This window comes from Ambystoma mexicanum, chromosome 8, assembly GCF_040938575.1.
Source record: "Ambystoma mexicanum isolate Mex_15411 chromosome 8, UKY_AmexF1_1, whole genome shotgun sequence".
Classification (NCBI taxonomy): domain Eukaryota; kingdom Metazoa; phylum Chordata; class Amphibia; order Caudata; family Ambystomatidae; genus Ambystoma; species Ambystoma mexicanum.
In genome coordinates, this window is record NC_090929.1 from 12,167,550 (window position 1) to 12,193,598 (window position 26,049).

At 49.2% G+C, this 26,049-nt stretch overlaps 1 protein-coding gene across 1 annotated transcript in view; it reads right to left on the reverse strand.

Annotated features, from left to right (window-relative positions):
- TTC16 (tetratricopeptide repeat domain 16) overlaps positions 1-26,049 on the reverse strand; it is a 547,992-nt gene that overhangs the window by 22,630 nt on the left and 499,313 nt on the right. The window contains exon 13 of the mRNA XM_069609131.1: positions 18,685-18,814. Coding sequence (XP_069465232.1) covers positions 18,685-18,814 — 130 coding nt within the window. The remainder of the gene's footprint in view (positions 1-18,684; positions 18,815-26,049) is intronic.

A 26,049-nucleotide genomic window follows, 5' to 3' on the forward strand; every position in this document is an offset into this window, starting at 1 on the left:
TCAATGTGGTCCTTGATGGTTTTAGAGGAACAGGGATGAACCTGTTTTGACGAGGCTTTCATAGATCGGACTTGTCTAGCGACCTCGTCAGGGGAGAAAAGGGGAAAGGACGAGAAGGATGGTGGGGGGTGGCTAAAGGAGGGTCAGCAAGCACAGATGGAGAGGGGTTGGGTTAAGGACCCTGAACCATGACGGTTCCATTCCAATAGACCATAATGATAACCCTGGAAATGGCGAATAGGTCAAGGAGGACTTCCCAGCGGGTGCTGCCATTAATGGGAGAAGAGGCGATAGGCGAGAGAAAGGTGACCATGTACTGGGTCCATTGGTCGGGTGAGGTAATGACAAAGGGGATGTCTGTGAGAGACTCTCTGGTGGAAACTGACATAGGTGTCTGCAATAGGAATGCCTGTGTTGGAGTCCAGTGTGTCCTTAAGTTTCTTCTGGGCAGATTTCGTGATGGGAAAGGGATAGGAAATGGAGAAGCAGTTAGAGAAGATAGGAGAGAGAGATAGTGACACAGCTGCTGCCATGGTGATGACACTTACCAGGCTGATGTACTGAGGAACATGGAGGGGGGTGGGGCGTGGGAAAAACACAGGGTGGGGAACAGAAGGTATGAGGGGGAGGCACGGAGGACAAGGTAGGACGTTAATGCAGGATATACTCCACAGCAAATGCAACGCTGTTTGTGAAAAGGTAGTAAAGTAACAGTCGTACACGATTTTAAGAAATAGTAGCAGCAAGTATACAGCCACGTTCGATTTTAGCTGAAGCAGAAATGAACACAGTGCAGCATGTGCACACAGCAAATTTGAGTTTGGACTAATACAGGGGCAGCAACTGCACAAGGCAGATGGAACAAATTAAATGCAAGAGGAATTTAGTTAGATAAGGTGAGGCTGGAGCGACAGTAGAAACTTCAGGGGAGTTAGTGATGGACTCACTTTCATGCCGGCCAGAGAAGTGGCAGTCTTTGGAGCAGTAGCAGTGGCAACAGATAACAATTGGTCAGTGGATGCATCATCGTTAGGGACCCAAGGCTGTGGCTGTCCAGGAACAGATGGAAGCCTTGGAGTGAGGAGGCTGGCTTTCGCTTCCGGTGATGTGATTGGCTATTAGATGAGGTAGCCAGCCAATCACTCGGATGCAGTTTCAGGGTGGATGGCTCTTTGAAGAAATGAAAAACTGTCGGCCATTTTGGAGGTTTCTTTTTTGGATCAAAAAGCTATTACAGCATGGTGCCTTCTGCAGCTTTGAGCATGTACAGGGACACCAGCCCCCACTTTGCACGCACAGGCAACGTAGTCTCCACTCTGTGCTAAATGCGGTGCTTGAAGTCGCTCTATCGATTTTATTTTCTTTGTTTTTTCTTTTAAAAACAATTATTTCCTTTTTCTCCATTGTGTTACTTCAGCCAAACTCCAAACCCTCTGCCAAACTGCAACCATTCCGCAGAGCGCATATTCCCATCCCACAAATTGTGTACAGATTCAAAACCTTACGGCATTAAATGGCCCCATCAACAGCTGCAGTCCATGCTCATTGCAACTTCGGAATGTCAAACCTCCCCGATGTGTTAAGTAACCCTGTGAAGTCCGATTTCGATTCCGGACCTCTCAATCGGGAGCCTCAGTGTCTTTGCTTCTTTCCCTTCTGTCCACCGAAGGCCTTCTCCGATCTCACCTTCTACTCTTTCTAGAGCCAGCTTGAGACCATGAGGCATTTGAAGTTTCTGGGGATCTCGCCTCTGGCAATTGTAAATCTGCTTCAGAAATCATCATTTCTAGAGTCGCAAATTGATGCTGGATCCCGTCTGTGAAACAAGATTCAGAACGGGTACCCCCCACCTATAGTGGATCCTTTTCTCCGATTGCCACTTGGTCAGTGGCTGCATCGGTCTGTGTCTTTCAATTTCCCTGGGAAACGTCTTGAAACAACTGGAGAGAGGATCCCCTAAATTCCAGGCTCCTTAGCTCTCTGGACGTTTGGTAAAGAAGGACCTTGGTCTTAAAGAAGAGGACTCTGTCTCATTTGAAGGTTGGAAAGTACCCCATGCGTTCGCTCAAGCGTGCGGTCCACCTCTGCATCCCCCAGTAGTTTCTGGAATAGCCCCTGGACATATTATTCCAGGTCCTGGTCTTTAACCTCCCGGGGGATCCTCCTGATCCAGACATTATTCCTGCAGGATCGGTTTTCAACGTCGTCCTGCTTCTCTTCTGCAGTGGGCCTATAAACTTTGAGTCCTGCCACTGGCTGTCTAACTGATCATGGGACTTTGCCTGGTCACAAAAGGCAGGTTCTAGTTCTCCGAGCCTGGATTCGCTCTGTTGCACATTGTGAGATAGTTCCTGAAAGGAGGTTTTTAATTCCTTTGCTGTTAGATTGGAATAAGCACAGAATGTCTCCATATGTGGCCAGCTGCGCATCCTCCTCCGCTGCAGGTGCTGGATCAGGGACCAGCTGCGCATCCTCCTCCGCTGCAGGTGCTGGATCAGGGACCAGCAGCGCATCCTCCTCCGCTGCAGGTGCTGGATCAGGGACCAGCTGCGCATCCTCCTCCCGCTGCAGGTGCTGGATCAGGGACCAGCTGCGCATCCTCCTCCGCTGCAGGTGCTGGATCAGGGACCAGCTGCGCATCCTCCTCCGCTGCAGGTGCTGGATCAGGGACCAGCTGCGCATCCTCCTCCGCTGCAAGTGCTGGATCAGGGACCAGCCTTGGTTGTTGAAGCATCTTCTTGTTGGTAGTCATTGATTTCTCTTTAGACTTACCCGACTGCACCTTGCGCATGGTGGGTCTGCGCATTGTGCAGTGAATCCTTAAAGGGGTGTGAGCTCCGATCGCCCGCTTGGAATTCCTGGGACTCCCTGGGATCCACAAAGGTGCAGTTTGCTACTGTGCCCATTGGGCACAAACCCTCCCCTAACATAACCACCTCACTGGACCCATCAACCTCCAGAACCCAAAGCCAGTTTCAGTGGCCTAGTTCAACAGGTCACGGGGGGTGTGGGGGAGGAGGACAGCTCCAAGATGTTCCTCCATGCGGACTCCCACCACCCATAGGTTTCAGAGCACCCCAGGCCGCTTCAAGCCACAACCTTCTGCAGTGCTCTCATTTCTGCTAGCAGGGATAGCAGGCTTGCCAAGATAAAGCGCTCCCAGGTCCCAGAACAGTCCTGCTCCAATGGGGCCACAATCACTTGCACTCACTGAGACTCCGCGGGAGGTAACGGAATGTTGTTGATAGAGGCCCACCACTTATGTGGGAGAGGGTGATTTTCTCTCTACTTCAAGGTGCTTTGCTACAAGATGGGTTCCGGCTGTTATCAGTATCCGGTCTCAGGCTCCAAAACATCCCCACTCCAATGGAACACTCAGGAGCCAAGGATGGAGTGGGAGCTGCACAGACTCCACAAAGGCAAGCCGCCCCAAATGGCACAGACACCACACCGCCTCTCGGCATTGCTCACAGCTGCTGGCTCTCAGCTCGCCTCCCAGCTCATTCACGGGTGGTGGGCCACAATGCCTAGTAGTGGACGCCTGCTTCGTTCACCGCTGCCTGCATTGTCCAGCCTCCGATACATCAGCGGGTACTGACTGCACCATTGCCGGCTGTCACCATTTTACCATGTTGCGGTGGATCAAGCCCTGGAGTCCCGTCTGGTCGAAATATGCCTCAATGCCAAATGTCCCAGCTTGGGAGGTGCTGGATATCAGTAGCCCCCCACGGTTGGGACCCCTTTCTCATCTGTTCATTCTGGGGTCACAATAACTGGAGGCTGTTATTGTGCTTACGCTAATTGGGGCTGCAGAGCTACTGGGGGTTACCCTGCCATTCGCTTCCAGCCAGGCCACGCCTCCCCTCCAGTGTCCACATTTTTAATCTCATCTCATGAACCTGTTAAGGCCTCTGATCTGAAATGGGCCTTATACCCCTTGCTTGTGCTTTGGGGTTGCACAGCTAAGGGGTTCTTTTTTGGCATTTTTAATGGCTTCGTAGAACCATATGCTTCACTTGGAGTAGCTCTCACTGGAAAATCTCCTGTTGCCATAGTTACAGGTGGCAAAGACCCACTGTCCTCCACTCCTCGACAACATTGCCCGTCCTCTCCTGTCTCCTCTAAAGTACTGTGTGGTGAAGACACATGGAGCAGCTGCATGTTCTGATGCGACCAGGTAAGGCGCATTCTTGTTCTGTCCCCTGCCTCTGGTAGGTCTTCCAAAGGGCTGCCGTCTCACATGTGTGCCCCGTGTAAAGCTCGGTTTCTTCAATGTGGCTGGCATGAATCTATATTGCTGTGCTGTACCTACACAACTGCATCAAAAGACCTGGCTGTCCACCTCGAGCCATTAATATTCTCTAGGATGCGTTGGATCTTATCCCCAAAAAAGCTCATCACCTTTGAAAGACATATTGCTATTCTTTCCTTGGACATTTGGTGAAAAACCAGACCCTCTCAGTCAACCCAGGAATGCCCTCATATCCACTGTGTGCGGGCCCACCAGAATGATGTGCAGCCTTCAGAAGCCCCTTTCATCACCTCACAACTCTCCAAGGTAAATGCCCATATTGATATCCCCCCCCCTCAAATGTTTGCCTTTACCGCTGACCTCTAAGTCAGCGAACCTGAAGGAAACCCCTCCTTGGCCAGGCGATTGATTTTCTTTGATTCATCATCTTACGGAAAAGTAGGAAAACCATTTGACATTCCTCTTGAATCTGCTGCACGAACTCTGCCAAAGGGAGGTCAAAGAGATACAAGGGGCCTCCCGTCGCAGGACTTTATCTTTTCCAGATGCTCCTGTTCAAGACCGAAACATAGCGTGGCTACTTCAAATGTCCATTATGGGATCCTTAAAATGCTAACCAAAGGAGATGAAAGGCTGTCCTCAGTGTGCCCCTTCTGTATCACATCTGTGTGCTTGTTGTGATCACTTTGCGCAACTGCATCTTGCGCTTCAGTGCCTTCTCATCAGGGCCATAGAATAGGCAAAAGCTACATTAGGACCCACAGAACCCATTCATTCAACTTTCTGGAGAAGTTGCCAGGACACTGCCATCTTGCGAGCCTCAAAACCTCAGCCACCTCCTAGTTTTGTCGACTTCAGCCAAAGATGCATCTTGGTCATCTCAATCACCAATACCACTTTACCGCCAGAACACCCCTTCTTTCTCCTCAGTGGGGGCATGTAAAGTCTACACTCTCTAGAGAGCCTGCCATTCAAAGTCAGGCCTCAGCAAGCCTTTCTTGATAATTTTGCTGTTGAGACACCACATACAGTGTATGTGGCGTCTCAACAGCAAAATTATACACCACGATCAAGGGTGCCTGTCATCAACATTCTTCCTTAACACTAGCTGCAGGCCTAAAAACAGAGGGTCTTGGGGGCGTGGCTAGCGTGGAAGTGGTCTGATGCCTCTCCGGTGAGCTCCCGCATCAAAGCCCTTATCCCCTGAGAAGAACAAGTTACTTACCAACTGGTAACGTTCTTTCGATTGGATGTTCCTCCAACGTATTCCTCATCTTTGATGTATTCCATCAGCTTCAGCGCTTCGGAAAACAATTTCATCAGAGGGTGCTGTGTGTCGGTGTCGAGTCGATGGTCCCTCGAAGGCCTCTGTCGAGGGTGACGTCATCGGGTGTATAAGTAGCACGCGCGGCGCCCGTTGGCCTCAGTTCTGTTTTCCCCCTTTCATTATCGATTTTCCACTGTGCCGACTGTGCTGGTAGACGGGTATTTTGCCTTGCGAGAGTTGGAGTGGCAACAGCCTCGAAAAATCTACAGAGGGGTAGGTTGGGAAGGCGATGAGGAATACGTCGAAAGAACATTACCAGTTGGTAAGTAACTTTTTCTTCGAGTGGATTGTGTCCTCCAACGTATTCCTCATCTTTGATAGACTCCCACAGCAGTATAGAGAATTCTCTGGAGGAGGGAGTAGATTTTTTTTAAAAAATAATTTTCAGATGGCGGAGTATAGGACTGCTCTACCAAAATTTAGCTCCTTAGATTGGGAAGCATCTAGGTTGTAGAATTTTGAAAAAGTATGCAGCGATGACCAAGTCGCTGCTTCACAAATGGAGCTTATAGGAACACCTCTTTGCAGGGCTGTAGACGAAGCAATGCCCCTGGTGGAATGAGCCCTTAAACCTTCTGGTGGGTCTTTTCCCGTCAGTCTGTAGCATTCCGAAATGCAAAGCACAATCCAGCGTGATATTGTCTGTTTTGTTACTGATTGACCCAATCTTTTTCCTGTGTAGCCAATAAACAGTTGGTTGTCCAATCTAAGCCTAGAAAGTCTAGAGATATAAAAGCTTAAAGCTCTTTTTGGATCAAACCTGAGTAATCTTTCCTCCTCCTCCTTACTAGGATGGGGTGGAGGATAGAATGCATGTAATACATTTTTTTGATTTAAGTGAAACTCCGATACCACTTTTGGTATACATGAGGGTTTAACCTTCAACACAACCCTGTCCTTATGGAACACAGTATAGGGTGGCTCAGAAGACATTGCCTGCAATTCGCTCACTCTTCTTGCAGATGTTAAAGCAACTAGGAAAGCAGTTTTCCATGTTAGTAATCTTAATGGACATGTGTGCAAAGGCTCAAAAGGAGCACACATTAAGAATTTTAGGACCAAATTGGGATCCCAAATCGGTACTTGAAATGTCTGTGGGAACACATTAGTGAGCCCTTTTAAAAATTGTACAATAAAAGGAATTTTGAAATAGGAGCATTCTTCCGACAAGTGCTTGAAGATGGAAAGCGCCGCAAGATAACCTTTAATGGTTCCAACATTCAGACCTCTATGTGCTAGGGTCAGAAGAAAAGATAGCACTTCCGGAATAGAACATAGAAAAGGATCGACATTCTTTTCTCTGCACCCGTTGCAAAATATTTCCAACGGCAACGGTATAGAGACTTTGTTGCTGGCCTTCTTGCTGAAAGCAACACCTCCATAACGTCATCTGGAATGTTCAATCCCTGTATCTCAGCCTTTCAGATACCAAGCATGAAGGTAAAGCGTTTTGACCTCTGGGTGGAGAACCTGACCTGCCATTTGAGAGAGAAGGTTCTCTCTCTGAGGAAGACGTACTGGAGGACAGATGGACATGTCTAGAAGGTCTGGGTACCACGTTCTCCTGGCCCAATACGGGGTAATTGGGATCATGCGGCTCCCGAACCGTCTCAGTCTCCTGATGACCTGAGGAATGACGGGAATTGGAGGGAACGCATACAATGGTGGGAAATTCCACTCCACCATGAACGCGTCCCCCGTGTCCCTCTCGGGGGGAAATTCCCTTGAGCAATACCTTTTGCACTTTCGGTTGATACTGGTCGCAAATAGGTCTACCTGGGCGGTTCCCCAAAGGGCGAAGATCTCTAGAATGACTTCCTGAGCCAGTTCCCATTCGTGGGACACTGCTCTGCCTGCTCAGAGCATCTGCCGTCATTCTCTTCCCCGGCTAGGTGAACTGCCGTTAAAGAGATTCCTTCTTGAATTGCCCAATACCAGAGTTGCATTGCCTCTCTGCACAGTGGTAGTGACCCCACACCACCTCTTTTGTTTAGATAATGCATGGCCATTGTATTGTCCATCATTATCAGGACATTCTTCCCTCTGACAGATGGCAGGAAAGCCTTCAGCGCTAGTCTGATTGCTCTCAGCTCCAAAAGATTGATGTGTAGTTTGGACTGCAATGATGACCAACGACCACTGATTGTCAGATCGTTGGCATGAGCTCCCCACCCCTTGAGTGAGATGTCCGTCACTACTGTAATCTCCGGCCATGGTTGCCAAAAGGGTTCTCCTTTCAGAATATTCTCTGTACAAGTCCACCATAGAAGATCCTGACGAACCTTGTTCGGAATCTGGAGAAGATCTGTCATTCGATCTGAGAACTGGGACCACTGAGTCTTTAGAGCCCATTGAAGGGATCTCATTCTCAGGCGTGCCTCTGGCACCAGAAAAATGCAGGATGCCATGAGGCCGAGCAACCTTAAGAAGTCGTAAGCCTGAAGATTTTGGGCTTTTTGGAATTTGGAAACCATCTGAAGAATGTCTTGAGCTCTTTCCCAGGGATGTGTCTAACACAGCTCCTATATATTGGAGCCGTTGAGAAGGTGTCATTTGTGACTTCTTGAAATTGGGGGAGAAGCCCAGACTGTGGAGGAAGTGGCAGGTGACTTTCAGGTGATCCCGTGCCTGTTCGGCAGATGGTGCTCCGATCAACCAATCGTCCAGATAGGGGTAGACTTGAATCCACCCTCTCCTGAGGTGTGCTGCCACTACTACCATCAATTTGGTGAAGACCCTCGGGGCGGAGGTCAATCCGAATGGAAGGACTCCAAACTGATAATGTGAGTCGCCAACCGCGAACCTCAGGTATTTTCTGTGCTTGAGATGAATCGGCACATAAAAATAAGCATCCTGTAGGTCCAATGACGCCAACCAGTCATGAATCTGAAGAGCCTGAAGGATCTGAGAAAGAGTGACCATCTTGAATTTGTCCTTCCTGAGGAACTTGTTCAAGTTTCCTAAGTCCAGGATGGGTCTCAGTCCTCTGTCCTTTTTGGGGATCAAAAAATATGGGGAGTACCATCCCATGTTCCTCTCCGCTGCAGGTACTGGTTCTATAGCACCTTTCTCCAGCAGGGTTAGAACTTCCTGCTGCAGGAGCGGGTCAGGAAACTTCAAAGGGTGTCTCCCTGGTGGATTGCTTTGAGGTTGCGTTAGAAAAGGAAGACAGTAACCTTGGGCTATAATTTCTAGAGCCCAAACATTTGAAGTAATGGCTCGCCATTCTTGCAGATGCTGTGACAGCCTGCCTCCTACAGGTGTTTTGTGATGCAAGTCCTCAAAGTGGTTTTGTGGCGGTTGCTGCAGCCGCAGATGGCAAAGAGGCTGTAGCTGGAGCTGGCTTTGCATGTTTTGCTCGTCCACCGCGAGTGGCCTTTCTTTGGCCCCTTTGACTGGCCGTTCCTCTCGTTCTTCCATATGAGGAGTAGTAACGATAGGATCATCCCATCCAAGATTGATTTGTCGCACGAAAGGGCTGAGGTTGCCTGATAGCAGCTCCCAACGACTTGGCAGCTGCCTTTGAGGTCTGCAATCTCTCGAGGCTCTCGTCAGCCTTGCTGCCAAAAAGGTGAGACCCGTCAAAGGACATGGTCAGAAGACGGTTCTGTGCGTTTGATGCAAAACCCGACTTCCGTAACCATGCAAATCTGCGCATTACTGTGCTAGTAGCCATGGACCTGCTCACACTATCAACAGTGTCCAAACCAGATTCAAGGGATTCCTGCATAGCTTCCTTTCCATCTCTAACAATGGCTAGGAATCCTTCCCTTTCTTCCCCTTCTGGTATGTGCTCCGCCGACATTGCAATGCACTCCCAAAGAGTGTACGAAAACTTTGCCAAGGCACAAGTGGAGTTGGCTGATTTTAATGCCATGCTCCCAGCTGAAAATACCTTCCGCGCCCAGCCATCCACACGCTTATCGTCCCTGTCTGGAGGGATAGACGGGTACGCAAGTTTGTTAGAAGCTGTGGCTGCCTGTATGACCAAACTTTCTGGAGTGGGATGTTTAGACAGATAGCCGGGGTCGCTACTGGCAGGGCGGTATTTTGAAGTAAGGGATTTATTCACTGGAGGAATAGAATCTGGTGTCTCCCAATTTTTGGCCACCCTATTTTGTAAGGCCACATGGAAAGGCAGAATTGGGTCTTCAGTAGGACCATGGTCCAGTATGTCTGTCAGATCATCTTGGACAAGTTGGGCTGTAGGCCTGGCCCAGCCCAAATAATCTACTACCTTCATCATTAACTGACGGTATGATGGGTTGGCATGTTCATCTGGCTCTGGTCTACCAAATTCATTTTCTCGGGACGTATCAATACCACTTGCATTGTGTAATGATTCAACCAAATTCTTCATCCTGCTTTCCTCTGAAATCAGGCATTCAGGAACATTTGGGGTACCAAATTCAAGCCCAAAAGGTACATTTTCCTCATCAGATCTTTCTTGTTCCTCAAAAATTGAGGTCAAAGATTTGAAAAACTCCTTCCTAGGCAGAGGCTTGAAAACCTTCTCTGGAGGAGTTAGAGGAGGAGTGCTAATGGGTCCTAAATGCAACCCAGGTGTTTTAGCCTTTTCTTTCTCTCTTCCTAGCTGGTCTTGTTGAGCTGGAAGTTTCGGCGTCGACAAAGGTGTCGATAATGTCGACGTAGTACCCGACTTCGACGGCATCGGCTTCGAGGGCGTCGAGGCACTCTTCGAAGACTTGCCCTTCGAGGTATGTTCGGTCTCGGACGGCGTCAGTGACCTCGAGCGGTCGACTCGACTCGAGCAATCTTTTTCACTCGACGTCCTAGAAGGTTCTCTATCCTTCCTCCTTCGATCACCCGGGCTCGAGGGCACGCGAATGTCGGAGCGATAACGCTCCCGGCCGGCTTCCGAGGAAGGCGCGGACCGAGGCTTCGCTTTCTCGAACACCTCCATCATTTTTACTCTAAATGCTTCCCATTCCTCGGGTGCTGAATGTTTTGTGAGACATTTCATCCTTTTTGGGGATTCGTCCGAAGACGAAGTGGAGGGGGATCTGTGGCGTTGTTTCAGACGACGAGCGATGTGAATCGCTTCGGGACCTAGACCGATGCCTTTCGCGTCGAGGAGATTCCTCCTCACGGGACTTCGACTCGATGCTAGAAGCTTTTCAGTCGGATTTACGACCTACCTGCAGTTTTCCCCTCCTCTCTCGTAAGGCTTTCCCCATCATCGCTTGACACTTCGTACAGGCCTCCATGTCGTGGCCTTCTCCAAGGCACCATAAGCACTCTCGGTGCGGATCGGTAATCAACATTTTTGAGCCGCGCTATTTACATTTTTTTGAAACCTGATTTCAGGGTCGTGGTCGGCGTCGATGACGAAGACATATATCGTTATTTGTTCTTTCTTCACAGAACTCGAGGCACGCCGAATCTCCGAAGCAACGTACACTGCGGAAAAACGGAACGGAGGCCAATGGGCGCCGCGTGTGGTACTTAAACACCCGATGACGTCACCCTCGATGGAGGCCTTCAAGGGACCATCGACTCGATGACATCGATGCACGGCGTCCTCTGCCGAATTTTCTTGCTGAAGCTGATGGAATACATCAAAGATGAGGAATACGTTGGAGGACATAATCCACTCGAAATGCCTGACCTCAGTTAAACATGTGGAGAGCGGTGTAGGAGTGTGTGGCAGAGAACCCCTAAAAATCTGGTACAGTTTGACAGGCAGAGAGGCGGGAACTGACTGCTGAAAATTCTCCGCCTGTGATCCTCAAAATGGCGGCTGAGCATTGCCGAACCATCTAATGGCCGCAGTGCCACATGTATGTGGCCTCAACTGGGAGATAATCTTGTGATCGGCTGTTGCAGGCGGAGCCCTGGCCAGTGCTGAAGGGAAGGGCCGGGGTCCCCACTGCTTGTTCTTGGTGTTGCTGCGGACTGGATGGAGCGGCGTGGGAGCTGTGCCTGCTGTGGGCAGCCCCCAGGTCACTGCAAACTCCCGGATGTTTGCCGGAGCGGGCGGTGAGCACGGAGCCTGTCAGTGGGGATCCAGAGAGGAGCCGAGGTGCCCTGGAAGTGAAGAACCTGAGAGGACACAGTGCGATTGCAGAGGTGGGCCGGGAGGAGAGGTAAGGAATAGGAGAGCTCTGGAGAGTGCTCACACTCCCTGAAGGTGCCGGTGGCCACATAGGCTTACGATCCGTAAGTAGTTAGCCCATATGAAGGGATGAGTGCCCCGATCAAAGGAGATGCTGGCAGAAACACAAATGGGTTCTGGAGCTGTGCGCTGTCAGACAACACTTTTTTAAATACCTGAAATAAGCCCCTGGCGTGCGGGTGGGGCAATGGGGTCCCCCTGCTCTCCATGGCTGTGCCTCGTCAATGTCTGCAACAACACTCTCCATTTCCTTCCCTGCACTGGAGTGCCTGCTCAGCCCCTGTAAAACTCATCTTCCTGGACTCTATTGTGGGGACACTGCCCTCTACATCTGAAAGGTTTGATACCCGTCTGCTGCAGGGGAGTAGAAGACTGAAAGAGCCTTTACCTTGCGGCTCCTGCCCACCCAGGAGGGTTGCACAGGAGCGCCTGGAGGCCATTTTGGGGCTGATGAAAAAGTGCCTGAGTGTGTAAAGGTGAGGGGGCCGCTCTCCAGCCTGGAGGCCCACAGAGATTGGAGTAGACAACAACAAGGAAGCCACAAGGCGTGAGTTTGCCTGGAGTGGGGATGGCAAATTGTGGTGCCCTCCTTTACCGTGTCCGGTTCCCCCATCGCAGGCAGAGTGCCTGGGTACTTCACGGGGACGGTGCTGGTGGCAGAGGCACGAGCCTGGGAAGTGTTGACAGCAGCAGGTGGAGAGGAGGCAGAGCTGACCTGAAGCCAGGAGAGTTGGTGGTCAGATGTGAAACCTGCCACGAGGCGAGATTGGAAGGTCCAGTGTACATCCATAGGTCGTAAGTCCCTGCAGAGGCAAGTTAGGAGGAGGGTTGGTGGGGCTGGCCCGGTGACCCCGGCAGGGTGGGCAGAGAGAACTCTGTGACAATTGAAAGATTGGCCTGGGAACTGACATGGTGAAGCAGATGGCACCCTTGTCAGAGGACATAAAGGCACTCATGGAGGGATCCGAGACCCAGAAGCATCCGCGGCAGCAGACGGTGTCTCGGGTACACTCGCCTCTCCTTTCTCAGTCGGAGCTCGATGACCCGCCAACAAGGAGCTGTGATTTAATGGCAATGTTGCAGGAACTTAAAGATATTAAAGACAGCGCTGCTGACCTTACCAAAGCAATTGCGGACCTCAATAAAAATGTCATGGCGGTGGAGAGAAGAGTGGACAAAGTGGAAACTGCAATAAGTGAGCAGGGGTATGAACAGGATGAGTTAGCACGCAGAGTGATCACCTTGGAACAGCAGATGGAGTAGGTCCTCAACAAGCAGGAAGTCGCTGGAAATAGATCCCGGCGGAATAATATACGCATTCGTGGGATCCCCCGTGACTGCACCCGACACCGCCAACCAATGCCCTATGTTTCACTTCAGCTCTGTCTCCGAGTTGGAAATTGCCTTCATTCTTAAGAGCCTGAAACCCTATAGGTACAAAGCAAAGGCTATATCTGCCCTGCATCCATCATTAAGGACCCCACAGAAGAACCAATCGCGTTCATCACCTAAAAGAAGCCTGGATACTCCTTCTGATCAAAAAACTCTTTCTTGGCCCTGCGATCCCTAACTACTACCGGCCCATCACCACCATCCCTTTCCTATTAGAGATATTGGACAGAGCAGCATACATCCAAATTCAACCATTCCTGGAACCCCACTAGATCTTGGGCGCACAACAATCTGGCCTCCGGCCTGACCATGGCAAAGAATCCACCGTGCTCGACCTTAAGAACCAGCTTGACGAGATCAGAGATGAGGGGAAACCTGCCCTCCTCCTCCTCCTCCTCCTCCTTGATCTCTCAGCTGCCTTCGACTTGGTTGATCATCAGATTCTCTGCCAACACCTTACTGTAGCAGCACACTTCACCCGAAGCTCCCACGTGGGTTCGGCATACTCCCTCGAGGGCCCATACATGAGTGTTTGCTGAGAACAGTGCCCCGCCTGCCCCTATCCTTTGTAGAATCCCCTAAGGATCTTGTGCCCCCCCAAACAACATATTTACTAGACCCCTCTTTGATATATACTTGCGTCCATTAGCATATCCTACACCAACTATGCCGATGATACTCCAATCCTCCTCTTCCAGTCTGGCAACTACCTGGAGGACACCTTCACACTAAACAAAGTTTATGCTATGATCCAGGCCTGGATGGGCACTCACCGCCTCTGTCTGAGTGATGAAAAGTCAGAGCTCCTCTTGGTAGGGCCGCCGGCGGTAATCAAGAATCTTAATGACTAATATACACCCTTCAACATAGCATCCGAATACCGGTCTCGTCATCAGTGAAGGCACGTTTACCTAGACGCTACCCTCTCACTCACGCAGCAAGTGAATGCTGTTGCCTCTTCCTCTGCACACACGACTAAATTGATGAATGCCGCTAGATCCTTCCTCTCTCAGGATCAAGGCGTGATTATTGCCGCAGCATTGAAAAGCTACAGGTCATCCAAACGAACGCTATCTGAGCAGCTCTCAATATCCCAAGACAGGAGCACATCTCGGCTGCTAGAAAAAATGTACATTGGCTTCTGATCCAAGAGCAAATTATCTTCAAGACATTATCCAACATATACAGATGTCTCTCCAACTCTGCTCCCACTACATGACCGAGAACACCATCAGAGATCATTCTAACGGATGCCGCAGAGCAGCCTACACCAACAAACTGATGCAACTGAGATACAAACGAGCCAAAGCTGGCGTCACTAGCTTTCCGACCTTTGCAGCAAAGCAGTGGAACTCGCTCCCAAGAGAGAAAAGCAACTGCACTGGGTTTTTAAGCGATCTCTAAAAACGTGGATATTTTCATAACTGCACATGGTATTATGCTTGGACTATGCCCTGAATTCTTTTTTTGTTTGTGTAACTGGTACTGTATCAGCACCTTGACGCCTCCGGGTTTAGTGAGATTTAGAAATTAAAAAATAAAGAGAACCTGCCACTGGTTGTTGGGATGGTTTAATAGCAATCGTGTGAATATGCGGTTTCTCACACCCGCTTCTGTTGTTGCAAGGCGGAGAGTTGCTATGAATTTGGGACAGCCTTCTGCTCTCACAAAAAACACCTTGTTCAGGGACTTGATACAGTGCAAGACACAGGAAGGTGGAGACTGCACATTGGCGAGCCCAGCATTCATATCCAAAGATCTGTGGAAAGATGCAAGTCTATACCTGTGCAGGAGGCGGATCCATGAAATGAAGCAGAACACCCAAATTGGGAATTATTTCAATACCAACTTGCATCAGGGTAAAAAGACTATCAACAAAATACATTGCACTTCAAGAGGACTATGTCAGAGACGTGTTGATCGAAAGCCCCACAACGATTGACCTGTCAATGCTCTGCTCTCAAACATAAAACAATCAAAAGCGATGGTGTTAATCTACCGTTACCGTAGATTTCTTCGAAAACCATTCCCCCTAATGTGATTTCACCAAATATATTTCACTGAAAAAGGTAGGGGAAATGGTATATGTATAATGCATAATAGGTGGGGTAAAGGTATAAATTAGGGTAGGGAGGAGTGAGGGGGAGCTCCGGGGAGGATCCCCCTGCATTAAAAAAAAAACAGAAAAAAAGATCTGTTTTTTCGGTGAAATGGATTTGGTGAAATCTCCAGTAGGAGAAATATACATCTATGGTGGAGGGTAGACTTGGGTACCTCAGGTTCTGTTGGTGAAGACACCCTTTCTCTGAGGACTTGATTTAGAGTTTTGGGGGGTGTTCGTGGGGAGGATCTGTTGAACTGCCAGTATGGCACAGTGTTGTAGATCAGCCAAGGTGCCATGTCTCCCATTAGCTGGAGATTAGACAGACACTGCAGGCTTCTGAGTTGGCTCAGTTTTAATCTGCATCAAACACTGCTCCACCTGGAAGCTCAGTCACCAAGTCAACTGACCATGAAAACGAGATGGAATCGGTCGTGTTGTGGCATGATTTCATATTTGGGGTCCATTCTTCCGACCTTGGTGGGTCCCCTAACCTTTCTGCTGGATTGTGTGCTTTTGAAAGTATTCTTTCTGGCCTGCTCTCCTTGCATGTATGGCTATTATGCCAGGGGGATTTTGGTTGCAGGATGGCCGTCCCCTGAAAGTGTGTTGTGTGTAGGCTGGTGGCAGCTGTGATTGGGCTTTGGCTGCACCTGTGGTAGACACCTTTACCACATTAGTAGCCCAATGCACACATATGGTAGGAATGGGAGCTCTAATCTATTTTCTAAGCCCTGCTCCTGGCCATTTTGTTTTTGTCCGCCCTGTTTTCTGTGCAGTGTGGACTATAAGGCCAATATGTTTTACTGTTGTGCCGCTATTATCCTAGCACAATACTAAATAAATCAGTGTATACATTTTTACAGTATATTGTGCCATGTATTTAGTTGTGTAACATGTTGTACTTTAGTACTGGCTGTGAAGACGCCGGAGGGGGGGGGGGGGGGGTCTGTACTTCCACTCTCTGTTTGGTAGAAGGGAGGCACAGAGGACCCCTGCCGAGATTCTCAATATTGGTACGTGGTCGAGCAATCAAGGCCTAGCTTCTCAGGAGGTGATGCAAGCTGGTTCTTAAGTACAGTGTAGTCCCCAAGCACCCACAAAGGAATGTCCGCACACTGTATCGGTTAAAACACAGTCTTAATATAATTAATATTAAAGGTTATATACAACATCACGATAACGAACTTTGTACTCGGTTATATATAATGGCAAATATACAATTCTACGTGGTACCACAGTTACTATTGGATCTCTTTAAAGTGCATCAATGTGTACGGTTAAATGGCACACAAATCAAGTTGTAAAGGAAACCAACAATAGAGGTAAGAGGAAAGCAGTTGGTTAGAGCAATTGGCAGAATACTGGCCCCTACCGAGACACAGTTCTGTGTGGAGATCCCCCCCACCTGAGCAACCTGTAGAATAAAGAGATATCACAAGCCCAGTCCATATATTGTTCACCAAAGACTTTCCAATAGTTCTGTAACCCCAAGGTACCTTGGCGTTGTAGCCTTCCTCGTCGGGGAATAGACAGCCCTTCTTGAGTGTCCTCCCTTTAAGGAAGGAGTCACAGGTCGTCAAACGTCGACTGAGAACAGGGTGAGCTATGACGGTGAAGTGGCAGCTTCGTTCCTAGCGGTGCTCATTGACGGAGAAGCGTAAATGTCCTGCAATGAAGAGGCGTGCGGGGCACCTTGATGTCGATAGTTCTGGACTGCAAAGAGTTTGAAGAACTGTGGCCCAGCAAGGGCGTCCAGTCATCAGCGTCTCTGTGGTCTTTGGGTGGCGGGAAACCCACCGGTGGATGATCCTCAGCGCGTCGACGGTCTGGCCTTCTCCAGCGAGATACAGTGGCGATGATGCGGACCAGAGCGTCCTTGAATCAAGAGTTCTTAGGCAAACAGGAGCACGGCGGCTCTGGTCGGCGACGGCGGTCGTCAACAGTGGCGGACAGCAGTCCAGGCGCTTCTCCTTGGGATTCTGTGGCAGTCCCGTCTTGGGTCGGCAGCCTGTCGAAGGTATGTCTACCAGGGAGCTTTGGCAAAGATCAGCTGGTGCACGATGGTCCCTCATAGGTCGGGAAGAGGGCGCCTTACCAGGTCCTCTATGGGTCAGTCCTTGGAGACACAGCAGCTTTCAGATTGATGGAGAGCAACAGCAATTCTTCTCTTCCAGGAGGGCTTCAAGATCAAGTATCAGTTTCACTCCAGTTACTCTTCGTAGTTTGGACTTCAGCTCTGAACACTTCTGAACACTATTCCTAGCAGTGAGAGGTCCCGAGATATACTGTTGATCTCCCATTCATTCCGCTGGGTCACACTCGAGCATCCAATTACTTCGAAGGGCATTCAGCAGTCTGTCAGCCAATCAGGCGCACAGTGCATTCAGGCCATTCTTTTCCATCCAGACACTCATATCACAGAATGTGGATTCGGACAAGCACTCTGCCATTCAACACTACACACTGCATTCATACCAGTTTCGGGCAGGGCTGTCTCAGTCATTTTGTCAAACACTAGATACCAGACATCCACAACAAGAAGTGCATATTCGTCACACACTCCATTCACCCAGGTCCTACCCACAGGTGTAACCACAACATACGGTCGTTGGGAAGGCTCCAGCCAGTCTGGTGGGCACTTCCCAACACTACCATGTATGGAACTTCCACCCAACAGCCAGACAGGGGGAAGGGACAGAGTCAGGGTTTCCCGGGACTTCGAGAAGATCAAGGTAACAGGTGATGGAAGGCAAGAGGCCACGGGGGCCATTTTGTCTCCATCAGGAATCTACCGATTCCAATGACAGTGCCTGGGCATCCCAAAATGAAGGATGCTCAGGGCACCAGTCATTTCAGCACAGAGCTGCCACCAGCCCGTACCCTGCTTTGTGGGCCACACACAGGTGCCCAAAAACATACACCAGGGGCACAGGGTTGTACCCTCACCCATGGGTGCCATAAGGGTATCCCCTGGGTCCGTTCACCAAAACCAAAAGAGAGAGCTGCACCACCAGGAGTCCCACATGAACTCTTGCACGGAAAACACAACAGAACACACGATAAAAAGCAGTAAAGGAAAAGGATACGGAGGCCATGTCCCTCCGATGCATTTCCAGCATCACACTGGCCCACCCCACTCCTAAGGTATAGCCTGAATGCTCGGCCCTGCTACCCATTGACAGAGTGTTGGCCTAACTTTGGGGACACCCTGTTCTTCCACCGAAGAAAGTCCACTTCACACCCAAACATCACAGGGCTGTGGAACGTCCTAGGGGTCAGTCTGAGGGAGCCATTCCATTGTGACGCCCTCAGTCTCCCAAGTAAGGGAGACTAGCAGGGTACTTTTTATGGTAAACCTCCCTGTGAAAGTGAAAGTGAAGGGGAAGGGGAAGGGGAAGGGCAAAGTTCATTTTCGGTCTCTGTAATATTGGTGCACCTTTCCCGTTAGTGTCCCAGTAGAGATCTTCACTCACCCTCTTGTGACTACGCAACATCTCCATGTAGATCGCCTCATCTGTCATACATCGTGCAACGTCTGAGCATGCGCCGGCTCCTTCCTGCCCAGCATCATCCTCTACTCTAGACGCTCCTTGGCATTTATCCCTGCAAAGTGAAAAAAATGATAACACTTAACAAGAGTTAAAAAAAATTGTCTCCAAATCATTGCCCATACATAGCCATGCACAAAGTGCAGTGCATTCTACCAGTGGACAATGGTACATGCCTGCCTTCTATCAAGAACTCTACCAGCTTACAGGGCTAGTGTGACTACAGAGCATTCATAATCTCTGCCAGTGTGACTAGTGAGTGATTATAACCTGCCAGCCAGCCAGGCTAGTGTGACTAGTGAGTGATTATAACCTCTGCCAGCCATCAAGGCTAGTGTGACTAGTGAGCGATTATAACCTAAGCCAGCCATCAAGGCTAGTGAGTGATTATAACCTCTGCCAGCTATCAAGGCTAGTGTGACTAGTGAGTGATTATAACCTCAGCCAGCCATCAAGGCTAGTGTGACTAGTGAGTGATTATAACCTCTGCCAGCCATCAAGGCTAGTGTGACTAGTGAATGGTTATAACCTCGACCAGCCAACAAGGTGGGTGTGACTACTGAGCGTTCATAATCTCTACCAGCCAACACGGCTACTGTGATTACTGAGCATTCATAATCTTTGCCAGCCAACAAGGCTAGTGTGACTACTGAGCGAACAGAACATCTATAAGGCTAGTGTGACTACTGAGAGATCATAATGTGTTCCAGCCAACAAGTCTAGTGTGACTAGTGAGTGATTATAACCTCTGCAAGCCATCAAGGCTAGTGTGACTACTGAGTGATTATAACCTCTGCCAGCCATCAAAGCTAATGTGACTACTGAGTGATTATAACCTCTGCCAGCCATCGAGGCTAATGTGACTACTGAGTGATTATAACCTCTGCCAGCCATCGAGGCTAATGTGACTACTGAGTGATTATAACCTCTGCTAGCCAACAAGGCTAGTGTAACTACAGACTGATTATTACCTCTGCCAGCCAACAAGGCTAGTGTGACTACTGAGTGATTATAACCTCTTCCAGCCAACAAGTCTAATGTGACTACTGAGTGATTATAACCTCTGCCAGCCAACAAGTCTAATGTGACTACTGAGTGATTATAACCTCTGCCAGCCATCGAGGCTAATGTGACTACCTCTGCCAGCCAACAAGGCTAGTGTGACTAGTGAGTGATTATAACCTCTGCCAGCCATCAAGGCCAGTGTGACTACTGAGTGATTATAACCTCTGCCAGCCATCAAGGCCAGTGTGACTACTGAGTGATTATAACCTCTGCCAGCCAGCCAGGCTAGTGTGACTAGTGAGTGATTATAACCTCTGCCAGCCATCAAGGCCAGTGTGACTACTGAGTGATTATAACCTCTGCCAGCCAACAAGGCTAGTGTGACTACAGAGTGATTATAACCTCTGCCAGCCAACAAGGCTAGTGTGACTACTGAGCAATGATAACCTCTACCAACCAAGGCTAGTGTGATTACTGAGCGAACATAACCTCTATAAGGCTAGTGTGACTACTGAGTGATTATAACCTCTGCCAGCCAACAAGGCTAGTGTGACTACCTCTGCCAGCCAACAAGGCTAGTGTGACTACTGAGTGATTATAACCTCTGCCAGCCATCAAGGCTAGTGTGACTACTGAGTGATTATAACCTCTGCCAGCCAACAAGGCTAGTGTGACTACAGAGTGATTATAACCTCTGCCAGCCAACAGGGCTAGTGTGACTACTGAGCAATGATAACCTCTACCAACCAACCAAGGCTAGTGTGATTACTGAGCGAACATAACCTCTATAAGGCTAGTGTGACTACTGAGTGATTATAACCTCTGCCAGCCAACAAGGCTAGTGTGACTAGTGAGTGATTATAACCTCTGCCAGCCAACAAGGCTAGTGTGACTAGTGAGTGATTATAACATCTGCCAGCCAGCCAGGCTAGTGTGATTAGTGAGTGATTATAACCTCTGCCTGCCAGGCCAGTGTGACTAGTGAGTGATTATAACCCCTGCCAGCCAGCCAGGCCAGTGTGACTAGTGAGTGATTATAACCTCTGCCAGCCAGCCAGGCTAGTGTGACTAGTGAGTGATTACAACCTCTGCCAGCCATCAAGGCCAGTGTGACTACTGAGTGATTATAACCTCTGCCAGCCAACAAGGCTAGTGTGACTACAGAGTGATTATAACCTCTGCCAGCCAACAAGGCTAGTGTGACTACTGAGCAATGATAACCTCTACCAACCAAGGCTAGTGTGATTACTGAGCGAACATAACCTCTATAAGGCTAGTGTGACTACTGAGTGATTATAACCTCTGCCAGCCAACAAGGCTAGTGTGACTACCTCTGCCAGCCAACAAGGCTAGTGTGACTACTGAGTGATTATAACCTCTGCCAGCCATCAAGGCTAGTGTGACTACTGAGTGATTATAACCTCTGCCAGCCAACAAGGCTAGTGTGACTACAGAGTGATTATAACCTCTGCCAGCCAACAAGGCTAGTGTGACTACTGAGCAATGATAACCTCTACCAACCAACCAAGGCTAGTGTGATTACTGAGCGAACATAACCTCTATAAGGCTAGTGTGACTACTGAGTGATTATAACCTCTGCCAGCCAACAAGGCTAGTGTGACTAGTGAGTGATTATAACCTCTGCCAGCCAACAAGGCTAGTGTGACTAGTGAGTGATTATAACATCTGCCAGCCAGCCAGGCTAGTGTGATTAGTGAGTGATTATAACCTCTGCCAGCCAGGCCAGTGTGACTAGTGAGTGATTATAACCCCTGCCAGCCAGCCAGGCCAGTGTGACTAGTGAGTGATTATAACCTCTGCCAGCCAGCCAGGCTAGTGTGACTAGTGAGTGATTATAACCTCTGCCAGCAGCCAGCCAGGCTAGTGTGACTAGTGAGTGATTATAACCTCTGCCAGCCAGCCAGGCTAGTGTGACTAGTGAGTGATTGTAACCTCTGCCAGCCAGCCAGGCTAGTGTGACTAGTGAGTGAGTATAAACTCTGCCAGCCAACAAGGCTACTGTGACTAGTGAGTGATTATAACCTCTGCCAGCCAACAAGGCTAGTGTGACTAGTGAGTGATTATAACCTCTGCCAGCCAGCCAGGCAAGTGTGACTAGTGAGTGATTATAACCTCTGCCAGCCAGCCAGGCTAGTGTGACTAGTGAGTGATTATAACCTCTACCAGCCAACAAGGCTAGTGTGACTAGTGAGTGATTATAACCTCTGCAAGCCATCAAGGCTAGTGTGACTACTGAGCGATTATAACCTCTGCCAGCCATCGAAGGTGATGTGACTACTGAGTGATTATAACCTCTGCCAGCCATCGAGGCTAATGTGACTACTGAGTGATTATAACCTCTGCCAGCCATCGAGGCTAATGTGACTACTGAGTGATTATAACCTCTGCTAGCCAACAAGGCTAGTGTAACTACAGACTGATTATTACCTCTGCCAGCCAACAAGGCTAGTGTGACTAGTGAGTGATTATAACCTCTGCCAGCCATCAAGGCTAGTGTGACTACTGAGTGATTATAACCTCTGCCAGCAAACAAGGCTAGTGTGACTACAGAGTGATTATAACCTCTGCCAGCCAACAAGGCTAGTGTGACTACTGAGCAATGATAGCCTCTACCAACCAACCAAGGCTAGTGTGATTACTGAGCGAACATAACCTCTATAAGGCTAGTGTGACTACTGAGTGATTATAACCTCTGCCAGCCAACAAGGCTAGTGTGACTAGTGAGTGATTATAACCTCTGCCAGCCAACAAGGCTAGTGTGACCAGTGAGTGATTATAACCTCTGCCAGCCAACAAGGCTAGTGTGACTACAGATTGATTATTGCCTCTGACAGCTAACAAGGCTAGTGTGACTACCCCTGCCAGCCAACAAGGCTAGTGTGACTAGTGAGTGATTATAACCTCTGCCAGCCAACAAGGCTAGTGTGACTACAGAGTGATTATAACCTCTGCCAGCCAACAAGGCTAGTGTGACTACTGAGCAATGATAACCTCTACCAACCAACCAAGGCTAGTGTGATTACTGAGCGAACATAACCTCTATAAGGCTAGTGTGACTACTGAGTGATTATAACCTCTGCCAGCCAACAAGGCTAGTGTGACTAGTGCGTGATTATAACCTCTGCCAACCAACAAGGCTAGTGTGACTAGTGAGTGATTATAACATCTGCCAGCCAGCCAGGCTAGTGTGACTAGTGAGTGATTATAACCTCTGCCAGCCAGGCTAGTGTGACTAGTGAGTGACTATAACCTCTGCCAGCCAGCCAGGCCAGTGTGATTAGTGAGTGATTATAACCTCTGCCAGCCAGCCAGGCTAGGGTGACTAGTGAGTGATTATAACCTTTGCCAGCCAGCCAGGCTAGTGTGACTAGTGAGTGTTTATAACCTCTGCCAGCCAGCCAGGCTAGTGTGACCAGTGAGTGATTATAACCTCTGCCAGCCAGCTAGGCTAGTGTGACTAGTGAGTGATTATAACCTCAACCAGCTAGGCTAGTGTGACTAGTGAGTGATTATAACCTCAGCCAGCCAGGCTAGTGTGACTAGTGAGTGATTATAACCTCTGCCAGCCAACAAGGCTAGTGTGACTAGTGAGTGATTATAACCTCTGCCAGCCAAAACGGCTAGTGTGACTAGTGAGTGATTATAACCTCTGCCAGCTAGCCAGGCTAGTGTGACTAGTGAGTGATTATAACCTCTGCCAGCCAGCTAGGCTAGTGTGACTAGTGAGTGATTATAACCTCTGCCAGCCAACAAGGCTAGTGTGACTAGTGAGTGAGTATAACATCTGCCAGCCAGCCAGGCTAGTGTGACTAATGAGTGATTATAACCTCTGCCAGCCAGCCAGGCTAGTGTGACTAGTGAGTGATTATAACCTCTGCCAACCAGCCAGGCTAGTGTGACTAGTGAGTGATTATAACCTCTGCCAGCCAGCCAGGCTAGTGTGACTAGTGAGTGATTATAACCTCTGCCATCCAGGCTAGTGTGACTAGGGAGTGATTATAACCTCTGCCAGCCAACAAGGCTAGTGTGACTAGTGAGTGATTATAACCTCTGCCAGCCGGCCAGGCTAGTGTGACTAGTGAGTGATTATACCTATGCCAGCCAACAAGGCTAGTGTGACTAGTGAGTGATTATAACCTCTGCAAGCCGGCCAGGCTAGTGTGGCTAGTGAGTGATTATAACCTCTGCCAGCCAGCAAGGCTAGTGTGACTAGTGAGTGAGTATAACATCTGCCAGCCAGCCAGGCTAGTGTGACTAGTGAGTGATTATAACCTCTGCCAGCCAGCCAGGCTAGTGTGACTAGTGAGTGATTATAACCTCTGCCAGCCAGCCAGGCTAGTGTGACTAGTGAGCGATTATAACCTCTGCCAGCCAGCCAGGCTAGTGCGACTAGTGAGTGATTATAACCTCTGCCAGCCAGCCAGGCTAGTGCGACTATTGAGTGATTATAACCTCTGCCAGCCAGCCAGGCTAGTGTGACTAGTGAGTGACAGCCAGCCAGGCTAGTGTGACCAGTGAGTGATTATAACCTCTGCCAGCCAGGCTAGTGTGACTAGTGAGTGATTATAACCTCTGCCAGCCAACAAGGCTAGTGTGACTAGTGAGTGATTATAACCTCTGCCAGCCAGCCAGGCTAGTGTGACTAGTGAGTGATTATACCTATGCCAGCCAACAAGGCTAGTGTGACTAGTGAGTGATTATAACCTCTGCCAGCCGGCCAGGCTAGTGTGACTAGTGAGTGATTATAACCTCTGCCAGCCAGCAAGGCTAGTGTGACTAGTGAGTGAGTATAACATCTGCCAGCCAGCCAGGCTAGTGTGACTAGTGAGTGATTATAACTTCTGCCAGCGAGCCAGGCTAGTGTGACTTGTGAGTGATTATAACCTCTGCCAGCCAGCCAGGCTAGTGTGACTAGTGAGTGATTATAACCTCTGCCAGCCAGCCAGGTTAGTGCGACTAGTGTTTGATTATAACCTCTGCCAGCCAGCCAGGCTAGTGCGACTATTGAGTGATTATAACCTCTGCCAGCCAGCCAGACTAGTGCGACTAGTGAGTGATTATAACCCCTGCCAGCCAGCCAGGCTAGTGCGACTAGTGAGTGATTATAACCTCTGCCAATCAGCCAGGCTAGTGTGACTAGTGAGTGATTATAACCTCTGCCAGCCAGCCAGGCTAATGTGACTAGTGAGTGATTATAACCTCTGCCATCCAGGCTAGTGTGACTAGTGAGTGATTATAACCTCTGCCAGCCAACAAGGCTAGTGTGACTAGTGAGTGATTATAACCTCTGCCAGCCAGCCAGGCTAGTGTGACTAGTGAGTGATTATACCTATGCCAGCCAACAAGGCTAGTGTGACTAGTGAGTGATTATAACCTCTGCCAGCCAGCAAGGCTAGTGTGACTAGTGAGTGATTATAACCTCTGCCAGCCATCAAGGCTAGTGTGGCTAGTGAGTGATTATAACCTCTGCCAGCCATCGAGGCTAGTGTGACTACGGAGTGATTATAACCTCTGCCAGCCATGGAGGCTAGTGTGACAGCTGTGATGAATCCTGTGGAGTCATCTCTGAATTCCCGGTGATGACCTTGGTCACATGGCCAGGGGGTGGCAGCCACTACCTGATCTTGACCCTGTGGGTGGTGATATGAGGGAGGATCTTGTGGGAGGGATGACTACCGGCAGCAGGTGATAACTCCATTAGGAGAGACACAATATCCCTCCATGTGAAGAAATCCCTATGACATGTAAACTTCTCATGGGATACCGTCATTCTAGGCAGAATACCAATCATACCTCCTATACACATGTCACACACCTAACATCTCCTGTCGCTGATGTTTTTGTTCTCAACAAAAATCCTAAACAATATCAATATAGAAGTCCCAGAAATCCTATGGACTCCAACTCCCACAAAGCCTCAAGTACTGAGATGAGAAAAAGGAAGAAGGAGTTAAAGGCATGGTCTAGTAAAAATTGTTATTGTCCCTACGGGTCGGCCATGTTTTTTTAAGCCTAAGTGGCTCGATTTTAGAAAACTTTCCTATGGACCTTACCCGAGTTTTCGTCCATTAAACGCACGCGAAAACAGGCACCAGGGAGCCGCCATTTTGTGATAATCCTATCACTTGCCGCATTGCCCTGGCTGACCTGCTTCTGCGGCACTAAATCAATTCCCCCGCCCCTGAGCCTGTCATCAGCAGACTCATACCGCCCATTTCCCAACACCAAAGCACGTCTTGTGTCAACATTCGCTGCGCTTCAGCT